At 37.7% G+C, this 13,787-nt stretch overlaps 1 protein-coding gene across 6 annotated transcripts in view; it reads right to left on the minus strand.

Annotated features, from left to right (window-relative positions):
- LOC126371710 (POU domain, class 6, transcription factor 2) overlaps nucleotides 1–13,787 on the minus strand; it is a 185,295-nt gene that overhangs the window by 146,146 nt on the left and 25,362 nt on the right. For all 6 annotated transcript variants that reach the window (XM_050017033.1, XM_050017036.1, XM_050017037.1 and 3 more), the window contains exon 3: nucleotides 494–591. In XM_050017033.1, coding sequence (XP_049872990.1) covers nucleotides 494–568 — 75 coding nt within the window. In that variant the 5' untranslated portion in view covers nucleotides 569–591. The remainder of the gene's footprint in view (nucleotides 1–493; nucleotides 592–13,787) is intronic.

Raw genomic sequence — 13,787 nt, forward strand, 5'->3', positions numbered from 1 at the left:
TTTGTTCAAATAGTAATTATAATTCCTTCTTAGAAAAGTCCAAATTAAGTTTCAAACGAATTTAATATGAAACATAATGTTGTCCTAATCACTTTAGGTATTTACGAAGAAAATACTGTAAAAAGAAGATGGGTGTCAAGAGAAAACCCATTTGATTAAAAAAAAAAACAAAGCAATCATAATTTATTCTTTGAGAACGCAATACGAATTTCTAAGTGTAAGATAAATTCTCATCTGGCAACACTATTTTTGTTTTAAAATTGTATTCTATATCACGTTTATACCTCAAAATTCAAAAATATCTTTATTCAATAGGTAACATAGTTACACTTTGAATCGTCAATTTTTACATAACGAACGTCTCATCCGCCTAAAACTACTGCAGCTTCTCACAACCTGTATAGCCGGGGAAAAGAAGCTGCAAGAAAAACCTCGGCACAGGGCCCTAGACGTTCTTTAAAAAAAAATATCTGCCATTGTAAGAGGTACTCACCTCATTCTTGAGGTTGATAGGCTCCTGCTGCGGCCGAGGCGGCGAGTGCCGTCCTCCCTCCGCGCCCTCCAACATATCAGCCTCGCATCCCGACTCGTCTGGAACAACAACAATTTATCAAAATTAAAAAAAATATATTTTTTAACAAAAAATTAAAAAAATATATTTTTTTAATTTTGTAAGTATACCTATCTTTTGATTTAATTTGGTTATACACATATGTGGAAGCTTGTAATTGGCCTCATACTAGCTTAATTTACGTTTGTACGTATTTATTTAAGGATCCGTGCTGGTAGCTTTCCTCAATTAAAAAAAATGTTCTTTATTTTTTTCCTTTTTATTTTTTTTTCTCTAGAATGCTAGAACACAGGCAAGACCTAAAGATGGAAATTTGGATGTCTGTGTTAGTGAATAACAGAAGGAATTGTGGAAGAAAAAAAAGGGCTAAAAACAAATGAAAAGCGGATGCTAAGATTTAGCTCCTCTTCCTGTCACTTAAAATTTAATGTTCGTTATTACGATTATTAAATTTGAAATCGTGTGTAAATAATAAATATCGATGATCATTAAAACTGTTTCTCAAGTTTATTTAGATAACGAACAGCCTACGAATAATGTATTAATTAATTCAATTGAATATTATTTTTTTAATAAAAGTTAATACAAACATTCAAATTACTTATTATTAAAGAAAAACTAATACTAAAACTTGGGCTTAGGGAAATATCAAAAGTTATAACAATTATATATCTATTAGGCTATTCATAAAATGACGCTATAGCCATCCAAAGCGTGTTCGCGCGTTCCTAACATTGGCAAAAGTAACCGTAAAAGTCTACACTCAAGTTCTCATTCATTCACAGCTTAACATAAAGGTGGGCGCACACATTCGAACGCACACAGACAGGCCCCGGGGAGAGAGAACGTAACTTCAAAAGAAATACCCGGCGTACGTGTCGCCGACCTGCCCCAACCCGCGAAACTGGGTCAAGATCCGCGCCGTTCGGGAAAACTCCGTCTTTGTTACCCGGATATCGGTCGAGTGTGGTCGTACCTTTATTGTGTCTTTACCGCTTGTTAACAGATAAGACTTTTCGAGTGGAGATTTAGAATTATAAAAATATGGTCTTGAAATATATAGAGTAGGTAAGAAGTCTGTTCAATTTTATTACTCTATCAAGTTTAAGTGCTTATTAATCAAACTGAAGGATAATAAAATCTAATAAGAAGACTGAATTACATAGATTAAAATAATACAATTACTAACATATCGTGTATGTATTATAATCTACTTAATATCGATTGTATAGGTTCTATTGTTCTTGCTTTTGTTTCATGTATTTATAATTCTGGATTTATCTGTAACCCATATAGTCTTCTTCAATGATAATCATAACAAAACAATGAACCACACCTCTTAACACATTTAAATCCTTTCCAAGTATAACCCGGCCAAATTCTAGGCGTACTATTAGTGCATAAATAACACTGGCCGTCAATACATGGTAGCCAAATCAGACGTCCAGGCAAAACTGGTCTCTAACGACCTCTAGAACTAAGACACCGCCGATCATTGTTCCGCAAATAGCCGGGCCAGGCTAAGCAACACGAAGCGATGCCAAAACCCAGCAGCCGTCGAATATGATTGCTCCTAATGCGGCGGCAGATCGGGCGCTAGGGCTAGCGAGCTTCGCCGATTTATTGCTAAAAGTATTTAAATGTATTTAGACGAACAGCCTCAGTGGTTAGAGCGTTAGGCTCACGATCTTGCCCGGGTTCGATACCCGATGGGGACATTGCCGAAACCACTTTGTGAGACTGCCATTTGTTTGGTAAGGACATTTCTAGCTTGAATCACCTGCTTGTCCGAAAAAGTAAGATGATTCCGTGCTTCGGAGGGCACTTTAAAACACCCGCAGTGGAGCAGCGTGGTGGAGTGTGCTCCATACCCCCGCCGGTTGATTGAGAGGAGGCCTGTGGCCAACAGTGGGACGTATATAGGCTGTTTATGTTGTATTTAGACGACGTTATAGACATAGGAGCATAGTAATCAGAAGAAAACTTGCATTCACTTTTAATACGAAGTCCTAAAGTGGATATGGTGAACGGCACGGTGAAGGGTGATCAGTCAATGATATTAAAAAGTATACAATCCGTCTGTTGGGTTTTACGACATACCCAGGATGCTAGAAATGATGCCAATAGAAGGATGGATAACTTGGTGAATGTTGCGGGGAGCTGCTGGGTACAGACGGTTTATAAAAGTTTAAATTGGTGATCTATAGGACGCTTATTTTCAACAGTGGATGTCTTCCGATTGACATGTTGATGATAATATTATGTCGTCAGAGCATATTTTTTTAAATATATTGCGGCTCTGGTTACTATACTATTGGCCGAAAAGTGGTTTTTAAATAACAGAATTGAGGAAATTAATGATAAAATCTAGAACTAAGAACAAGCTTAAAACTTAAAAAATATACAGATCAACTTAAATTATATCTATATATAAGAAAACAGCAAACAAAAATCATTTTTGTTTAAACTCAAACTATAAACTCAATCTAAAGTCGTTAGAGCATGATAAATTAAGACAATTTTTGAATAGACACGTATTTACGATACAAAGAATACCGGTAGGTACCAGGACAGCTTAATTCGTCGATGATAGTGAACCTCATAAGAGTTTCACAATTTCATTGAATTGAAGTTCCGTTTTTTTCTTGTATGTGTGATAGTTATATATTTACGCCCATCGGAAGCTCCAGATCTGGTTTGATTTAGGAGTATTACTTCACGACGAGTTACTTACGTTAAATAGTTTCTTTTTTTTATATGTAGGCTCGCGTTTGAATACAATTACTGTTAATTTAATTTACCCTTATAAAGGATAGGTATTCTTAAATTTTGCGCGTCATTTTTATCTTAATTATCTTCATAAATTAGGACAGTGCGCAGCCCTAGGTGTTAGGGTTGAGGCAGGGAGGGTGGGTTGCGTCGCGCCGTGTTTCTGACCGAACAGTAAGTCTGGCTTAATCCTATCGGAAACGCGGGCCCCATTGAAGATCGGCTAAGGCTATACGGGATGACGTGCACAGATACATCTGAAGATTTCCACTAAGCCTGTGTTAAAGGCTGCATACGATGAGAAAGGAGGTTCGTTCAATTCTGAGGTACTAAAAGCAACATCATCTCTCTGAAATGGATTTTGTGTGACAAACTTGGCGTCAGGTGGGATAATACTATACGACACCTTTAGGTCTGACCCAGAACTTGATAAGGCAAGTTCGTGAACTAGTACCTACTAATGAAAGGACATATAAAAACGAAAAAAACGAAGATATTTTCAAGAGTTGGAATTCTATAGAGATAAAGAGCACAGTTTACTTTATATCCACAACAATCGCTTATGAACATAAAAAAGAAAACTACGCTGACGTCAGAAAGTATATAAATCTTCAACGTTAACTCATCATAACAAAACAACCAGCTACAAAGTAGCGAGTAACAGTAAAACCATGTTCTTTCCCATCAAACTATTCCTTACTTCAAACTCTATTAAACTTGGATAGATGCTACAACAATTTTAGCAACACATCTTGTTAACCCTCAGAAACGTCCGAGCCGCGCCCCCATGCAACCGAGAGGGGGGACATTACAAATTAATAGCACAAAGACCGACCACAGATCGCTTGCGAAAATTTACAGGCGGCAGACACTTATAGTGCATTGCGGACGATAAAGGCCACTGCAGGGTAGCTATGCACGTTTGGGTATACTGGTGTAGATATTATGAAAATAGATAAGCAGTGTTAAACAGATTTAGAAGACAAAGATTGTTTTCGGGTGTTAACAAAAATAAATTAGTAACACAAGAAGAATTCTGAAATGTACGCGCCCGAGAAACATGTTTAAGACAACTTTGACTGTCTAGTCCTTTTAGTTGCAGATTTTTTTGCAGAAAGATTTCGGATCTCACACATCATTGCTTCGCTTCCTCTATGAATTATTTATATGACAATTGAAATAGTAGGAAATAATATGCGAAGCCATGCGTGTACAAAGGACACACGTCTCATCATTTACGTCCTTTAGTTCATGACATTTGTGAATGAACGTCTTTTGTATCGACAAGCATAGATATAAATAAAAATAAAATACTTGAGTATTTATTTGTTTTATAATGGTAGTGAAAGACTACTTTATTGCTGGGTCAAAATTTGCATTAAGAAGAAGAAGAAGTATAAAAGTGCAGTAATCCTGTTCTATTGAAGCTGGGGTTAGCTTTGGTAGAAAAAGTTTGATGTAAGCTAGGTAAAGGTATCTGTTTGTCTCTAAATCCTGCAAAATTTTGCAACAACGGCATTGAGAAACTAGACAATGACATAAGCAAATTATAAAGCGTCCTTGTTGCCTCCCCAATAGTTGGGCCAAAATCTAAGGCTGCTCGGCATTTGACCCGATAACTTGCACCCGAAGGGGGAGGGTGGTACGCACCGGGGTGGGCGCACTTACCGACTGGCTTCGATAGCCCTTGCTTAGTGTCGGCTGACGCATTTTGCATGCTACGAATTAGTATTCGCATGAAGCAGATCTGGTATAGAAACATTTGGCAATTTGCAAGTAGTTATGAACGTATTGCACTCTCAAATTTTCGATAAGATTTTTTATTATCATATTTATTTCTAAAAGCCTGAAATACCCTAGCTGTCCAAAGGACATTTCGATAATATTCCCATTAGGAATTGAACGCAGACGTGTAATTCGTGACCCCACCCAACAGCCTCCGTGATCTAGTGGTAGATAGAAACTTATACGAAAACGTTTTGGATGGACCGTTTTATCATTTTCATTTCCAATTGTTTTATTTACGCATTGTGACATGAAGCAGCCGGAGCGAAAGAGTTGAGCCTAAACGTTTTTGTTTCTTTTCTATTTCGTTCCAATATCATTCGCGGAGGCTTTAACGAATGCCTCTCTACAAAAGTAAGCGGACAAATTGCTTCTAAAACAACAAAAGCCGACCGGAAAAATTCACAATCGCACCGAATCATTAATCTCAGAAACAAATGGAAATCGGCTGACATCTGCTATACTGAGCTGGAAAAAATGGCGGCCATAGTCGACAGTTGTCACGTTATTCTCGACGGGATTAATTAGAAATGCGATTAAAAGCAAACAAAACAGGGAATGGTGAACTTAAATTAATGAAAAATTACCACCCTCGGCGCGCACTCGTCAACTCTTTTTTTAACGGGGCCGCTTCGGTCGCTCCCGCGCATTAAGCGGCTTTAATTTGAATTCGAAATTAGAATTACGCGCGCTTTATAATTATTGTTTTTTCGGCCAGCGCTTGATTTCTAATTCTAACAAGGGTTGATTTTCGAACGCACACGCACGATTTTTGAATAATGAATATGGAATACTTTTTTGCATAATGTGTTTGGTTGCTGATCCAAAAATATTGTAAAATCAATTAAAAATATGTACATCTTTCTAATAAAATAATTCACGTTGAGCATAGATAAACTTGTTGGAGGTCAATTTAACATTTTTGAATCTACGTCATTCCGCAAGGCGTTATGGGTGAGGAGAAGAAATGACAAGAAACTGCAACAAGAACACATCTTTCAAATCAATGTACAGTCATGAGCAATATAATGCACCCACTTTAGGACTCTGTCGCACTAACATATTTGACATTTTAGAGACTTACAGTTCAATTTGTCAAAAAAGTTAATGTGACATGGTACCAAAGTGTTTACATATTAATGATCTTGACCGTAGGTATAGATTACAACATACATACATAAACTCACGCTTATTTCCCACCGGGGTTAGCAGATACTGTGGAATTCCATTTGCTTCGATCCTGACACACTTCTCTTGCTTCCTTCACATTCATCAATCGTTTCATACACGCATGCCGTTCAGAGTAGATCATACTAAACCTTCATACAACACTCACAAGTATATATTACAAGTTCTAATTCTAATTCTTATTTTAGCTTTTGATAATTATTTTACTAAAAAGATTACGAGTATCTTTCTAACTCTCCGTATATTTACAATTACCTACTTGAGCAAAAAAATCTTTTTTTTTTTCATAATTTAGAACAATGGCGTTTGAAAAGTAAAAAGTGATCGGGCATGATGAGTGCTTTTGTTGCGTCGAGAGCCTGGGGGCTCTCCAACGCACCTCGAGGATGCCTTAGGGCGAATTGTTATTTTTTCGCTAATTATTGCGAAAGCATAATTACATTTACCTACAGATTTTAGTCAAGTGACTTTCGTATGAAAATTATTTTTTATTGAATTACTTCGGGTGGTCATTTTTATAGAGGTTAGAACAAGAAAAAAATGTATTTTACAGGTAAGTAAATATATAAACGCTAGTATATAAAATAAAATAAATGGTCACTTTCATTAAAAAGAAGTAAAAGATTAAGGGCATGTATATATAGAATATATACTATATAACTCTGCCTACTCCTTTAGGGAAATATAGTTCAGAGTCTGGCAGGTTGACCCACCAAGGCAGTAAAGGTGAATAAAAATAACCTTTAAACAAAACGACGTTTACAAAACAGAACCCTTACACTAGTTTCGCATAACAAACAAAACTGGTGTAACCAAAATATTCGCGAGAAAAAAGAAGCATCCGCGCCGCTTTGTCATAATAATGTGTAATAACTAATAACATAAAGTGAAGCGTCGACAGAGGTTCTTTGAACTGTTTTATTAATAGCAGAAACAAAAGTTATTGCTCTACATCACAGGGGAACAAGGGAACAATCGTTTTAATGGTCAAGGAAATGTGGTTCCGTTGTAAAATGCACTCTAATGCGTGATTTAAACGCAATGCCACTGAGAAGTAATGGGATTATGCGTTGTGCTATAAAGTCTCTTTCACACTTATATTGTTTCATATATTATATTTTCTACGGTTCCTAAATGTCGTTGATAAGTAAGTACTTACTTCGAAAACAAGAGTTTGAAAGACGTAAGTATGTTCAGTCATACTCGGGAGGTCTTTCAAACTCTGGTTTTCGTTGAAATACTAAGTAAGTAGTTAAAAATACTAAGTTTAAGTGTTCTACAGAACGATTGCAGTTATAGCCTTAAACGATTTACTATCGACATACCCCGGACACTTCATACAAACAACCTCGTTTTACACAGACACCACACATTGACGTTATCATACACGCGCATCTGTGTGTGTGTGTGTGGCGTCTGACGCCATACGATTCAAGTCTAAACTATGTTTGAGGGGGGTGAGGTAAACCTAGCTCAACCACTGGTGGGGAGCGGAGAGTTGCCGTTCTATACGTAGTATTATTCCTTATTCTACGCTATCGATGTGGATAGATCCATTTAGGTACCTAGAGGCAACTTTCAGCTATACTTCAAATCAAAATCTAATCAAATATACCAGGTAGGTACTTATATAACCTACATTAAAGTCGTAAGATGGATAATAAGGCACAGGTCCATCACCCACGTACGGTCACGAGCATCAATACACTTTGGTACCATGTCACATTTACTTTTAGACAAATTGAACTGTAAGTCTCAGTAATTGTCAAATATGTTACTGCGACAGGGTTCTATAGTGGGTACAGGATGTTGCTCATGATTGTACCTCTCATTTTGGAGAGTACAGTCATGAGCAATATAATGTACCCACTTTAGGACTCTGTCGCACTAACATATTAGACGTTTAGTGAGACTTACAGTTCAATTTGTCAAAAAAGTTAATGTGACATGGTACCAAAGTGTATACATATTAATGCTCGTGACCGTACATGCTCTCAAGTGCATTATAGAGAACCACGAAAAATGTCCCGCGGATTTCAATGGAACTAAATTAAAAGTCATAATAACGACGGACTATCCAGGCCACGTCCCGTTTCACGTTCGTTTAACCTTCTAATTTCATGTATTTCAGAAATATGGATCTTTGTTTTTTGGTATAAAATGATGACCCTTTTTATTACTCCCGGGCACAACACATCTTCCAACCATTATTATTCTGATCAAAATTAAGAGAAGCAAGATAGGTAAGAACATAATTCTAGAAAAATCTGGTCCAAATATCAAGCAACATTTGCCTGTGTCATTAATCGTTATATTCGACCGCGCCATTTATATTTTTATTAAGCAACGTGCCCTGGTAAAAAAAAATGGAGATGTCCTTATTAGGTTCAGTAGGATCTACTCTGAACCGACGTGCGTGTACGAAACGATTGATGAATGTGGAGGAAGCAAGAGAAGTATGTCAGGATTGAAGCAAATGGAATTCCATAGTCTCTGCTTACCTAAAATAGGCGTGAGTTTATGTATGTTGACTGGAAAGTCCGTCATTCTGTGAAAATATATTCCTCGTCATTTTTCATCTATTTCATTCCTCGTTCAGATACTGCGACGCGAGCGCCGGGACCGCGGGACTACTTTAGTGGCGCGGTCTCTAAATCTGAGAACATGCATTCAAGGTCTAGGTTTTTCTCGACTCCATGCCAGAGAAGTCGAGTAACTAGGATTTAAATCAATGTGGGAATGACGTCACATAGTAGTTTAGCCTGGAGCCCTAACAGCATAATTGAAGGAAGATTTGGTTGACGACTTTGGATGCACGACAGGCACCCGTCGTAGGAATTCGCTTGACACCAATTAGCACTACCCCTGACCAGAACTGCCTACTATGGGCTCAGAGATATACGTAAAAGCTTCTATTAAATGTCTGTATATGTATGTATCTTCAAAATGTATGTGGGTATTGGCGAACGAAGCCGAAACTCAAGAATGCTGTGTTTTTCCTGAACTAAATTTATATAGTACACCTTGTTAATAAATAAATAAACACTTTCAATGTACAATTACCGTATAAAGTCTTTAGAAATCAATAATCACCGGTTTAGACCTTGTAAAAATATGTTTCAAGTTGAGTTAAATAGGTAGGTATATGCTTTAAGATCCTAGATAGGTACTTGTAAAGACGCAAGACTGTTAAATCCACACATAAGAACAAGGATTGAAAGTATACAATTCCTTAAACGGTTTTTATGACGTATCGCGGAATATAAACAGCTGAACGCGTTCAGTATTTTTTATATTCACTACCAGTTCAACATATATGAAACACATACACTATTTATTTCCCACCATCAAGGGCTATGGAATTCCATTTCTTTCTCCACATTTATCAATCTACTTCGTACTAAAGACATACCCAATTTGGTCAATGTACCTACGTAATTCTAGGTTCTCTGTCAGTCCTACCAATAACTTTCACCTTATATACCGCGTTTTGGTAATCCTATTATCATTCATGCGCGCTATGTGTCCAAACCAGCATAGATGAAACAGGAAATCCAATAAACCCTGCAATATTTGTCTCCCAACTATAATTCAACTTGTTAGAAGTTCTAATAGTACGTCCTCGTCCATTAAGTCTTAGCAGTAGAAACACGTTTATTATAGTCTTCTTTATCACGTCATGAAATTCTTAACTGGACTTATATTTTACGTGGATATTACAGTCACATTGACGTCCTGTGTGAGATTTACTAACATGCAAATAAGATTAGGCTGTAAAACTTTAGTAGAAGACTAATTTTACGATGTGCTAATATTCATTGTTACTGTATGTAATTCTTCTTGCTCTAGTTGGTTTGATTCCGGTGTTCGGTTATATATTAAGTAACTATAGCTACTTGAACAATAGTGTTGGAGCTAAGTATATGAAGAACAATGAATGGTAACAGCGTGGAAGAGTATCAAACATTAATTTCTTAAAACGGACAGTTCAGACACTCCATAAAATAAATCTTGTTCTTACCATGGCTGTTTTTCGCCGTGCGAGCAATACAGCGAGGTTTCTGGCTCATATAGACTAAAGTGGCTCCCATAGGGGGGTGTGGTAAATCAAGCTCGTATCGGTGCGGGGCGGAGAATGTCCCTTGTATACGTAGTGTGAGTTTGAAATAGTTCGTTCCCACTTCCCACAAGTCACGTCAAAAAGAACGAATACTTAGGCCTTTTTTTTAACGTGACTTATTGTAGATTTGCCGCAGATGGCATTAACTACTTGGCCGGACAAATGGGAAGCGCTGAGGGCTCTCACCCGGTGGTTAGGGCGGCATCAGCAGCCTTATATAAAACAATACGTTATAACTACGATGTGTTTTCGACAACTTTGTCACACGGCTTGTCACATTTTTCGGACAGTTCGCGTTAAATAAATCGACATTGATAATTAAACAAAAGAAGTTAAAATGCATGCTTTTACCGTCGTGCTATCTGTATTTTTGCTCGTCATTCATAGATAAATAAAACTAGTTTTTAATTTTTATTTGCATAAAAAAATTCAACAGACATGTACCGCCACGGTTTACAAACGCAATCTACTAGGAACATAATAACATATATTATATCTATATAGAGAGTACTATAAAACATCAATGTATAAAAACATCGAAACACGGAAATAGTTTTGAAGTGGACTGAAATACTTGTGGGATGCCGCGCTGCCACCTGTTGCATCGCTGTGCGATTTAAAATAATCATTAAAACGTACAGACGTATATTTGATATATCTACTGTCTCTCTATATTTATTTATACATACATATATTTTTTTCTGGGAGTAAAACCATACTATTTATACTCAAACTCAAAAATATTTATATTCATTTACATAAATATTTTTTTTCTCGAACTTCTCAACCAAAAGACGTTTTTAAAACGAATAAGTACCATTTCGAGACTAATTCCTTTACAAGCTTGGCCGACTAGCCGACTAGACTCGGCCAAACTTGTAGTTTCTGAAATTTAAATGGAATTCGTATAGAAATGCAGACTTATGACGTCATCAATATACAGTCAAACGTATACTCTTTGTAATTGTGTTTTAGTCAGTAAAAATAATGTGATTGATTATTATAAGTCTCATAAGTATAGACAACCCTTTATTTCTCGCTTGGTACTTTATAATTTATCCTTGTGGTTTCCAAGTTTTGTGCCCGGTTCCAATGGCAATAGGCTCGCCACCTATTACATGAGACTTAACCAGTGCTGGCGAGGAGTGGGTATAGAATGTATGCTATACAACAGAGGTGTACCTCTGCCTATCTAGCTGTGTTATCTTTGATCCAGTCATCTTGTCTATTCGGGAACGCGGGTTGTAAGTCTGTCTGTATGTTGTACTAGTTTCTATATCTTCTTCTTCTTCCAATCCTCTGTTGGGATGTAGGGCTCGAATAACAGATTTCCATTCCTCGCGATCTTTTGCAGCCTCTGTAGCTTGTTCTCATGAGTTTTCAACTCTCGGTCAACCGAGCGTCGCCAGGTCTCTTTGGGCCGCCCCCTTTTGCGTTTTCCACGCGCATACCAGTTGCCGAACTTCATGTGACGTCACGAATCGGAGATCGCCATCTTGGCTGGTTACGCGGTACGACAGAATCAAATCGATGTTCGATTTGCTCCAATCTGAATCGGCTTCGTCTTAGCCGGTAGGGCCCCAGGTGAGATCGTCGAGACGGGTGTTCCACAGGTCTTCTAAGGACATGACCAATCCATCGCCATTTCCGTGTGCGGTTAACTCTATAGTTTCTATGTAGATTTTTTTATATCTTCATTCTGAGATACTATCTTTCGTCTCGCTAGTGTCGACTCCACAAAGCTACGTTTTATTCAAAGATTATTATAGTAGAACGAGCGCATTCACCTTGTAATGAGATTAAGTGTCTACTTATCGCCATTTAGTTACGCTTATATGAACGATAATTAACATAATTTTCTTTATTTGCGTAATTTTATAATTATACATTTAGGAACATCGCATTTACACATTAATGAGAGGTTTTGTAACAACTTTGGAGGTTTAAAATGTTTTGATAGCGACATGCATGGTATGGAAGAAAATAAAAAATAAAACGGGTTGTCTAGATTTCCTGTATATCATGATCTGAGTACCTATATAGGTTACGAGTAGGTTGTTTAAGGGGAACACCGAGAACAATATACACTTAGATTATTTCTAATAACTTGAGAATTCACACAAGTATCAATAGGTCGCACGGTAGCGCCGCTCGGCGTTGCCGAACTGAACACTGTAGGCTGAACCCTGCCGCCCGCGCATCGGGAAGAGGCGTACACGCAGGGAAGCAAGGACCTCGTAGATTAGGACGTACTGTAGTCGCTCTTATAGTTGGTTAACCTATCGCTATGCAGTTTATCATTATATTATTTTAGTATTTTTACAACACGGGTGGCCTTGGTCTAGTGGTTAGAGTGTCCGGCTCATGATCTGGAGGTCCAAGATCGATTTCCGGTGGAACATTGTTAAAATCAATTTAGAAGAGTCTTTGGTGTGGCCAGGAAATTGCAGGCTAAATTAACTGATTGTCTGAAAAAGTAAAGGAAGGCACGTTAAGCCGTTGGTCCCGGGTTGCTAGCCCAAACACCTTTTTTTTTTGACGTGACTTATTGTAGATTTGCCGCAGATGGCATTAACTACTTGGCCGGACAAATGGGGACGCCGATACTTTTCAGTACCGTCCCTAAGCGGAATGTACTCGGAAGCCGCAACTACCAGGGGATTTGGGTGGTGCGGAGCAGAATCGAAAAAACGTTTGGAAGCTAATTTGAGCCATTGGGCAATGGTTGGCAGACCTAGGTCAATACCCAAACACCTCCACCATGCACTGGAGCAGCGTGGTGGTGTATACTCAACACCCCCGCTGATTGGTTGAGGAGAGGCTTGGGGGTTAAAAGACTACTTCGAACCTATTCATCTAAGAAAGCAATATTGCAATTTGACATTTGTGCATATAAATGTAAGTGCGCAATGCACAAATACCAATATTACTATTTTAGATGAATTGTTTCGATATTGCCTTTTTAACCCCCTGTGCCTAGCAAAAGGACGTAAGTATATAGGAATATTTATTATTTGACCATGAGTAGGTGCTAGATGTCTTCAGATGACTTTACTATGAAGTTCGTTGTATGAACAGTGAATAACTTAATAATTTACTGCAGCATGAGATTTTTAATTTTTGTACAGTGTATTTTAGGTACAAGTTTAATGAGGGCAGAAGATTTTTTTGTAGTGTTTAAATACCTCCGGTTGATTGAGGGGAGGCCTGTGCCCAGCAGTGGGACGTATATTTATGTTGTTTATGTTTTCGATAAAACAGCCAACTCAGCCTAGGTTCAAGTCGCGTTAAAGTAAGAATCCCATCACATAAACCTAGGTAAGTAGGTAGGCAGGGTAGGTACGTGGGTAGGTA

This window comes from Pectinophora gossypiella, chromosome 13, assembly GCF_024362695.1.
Source record: "Pectinophora gossypiella chromosome 13, ilPecGoss1.1, whole genome shotgun sequence".
Lineage (NCBI taxonomy): Eukaryota > Metazoa > Arthropoda > Insecta > Lepidoptera > Gelechiidae > Pectinophora > Pectinophora gossypiella.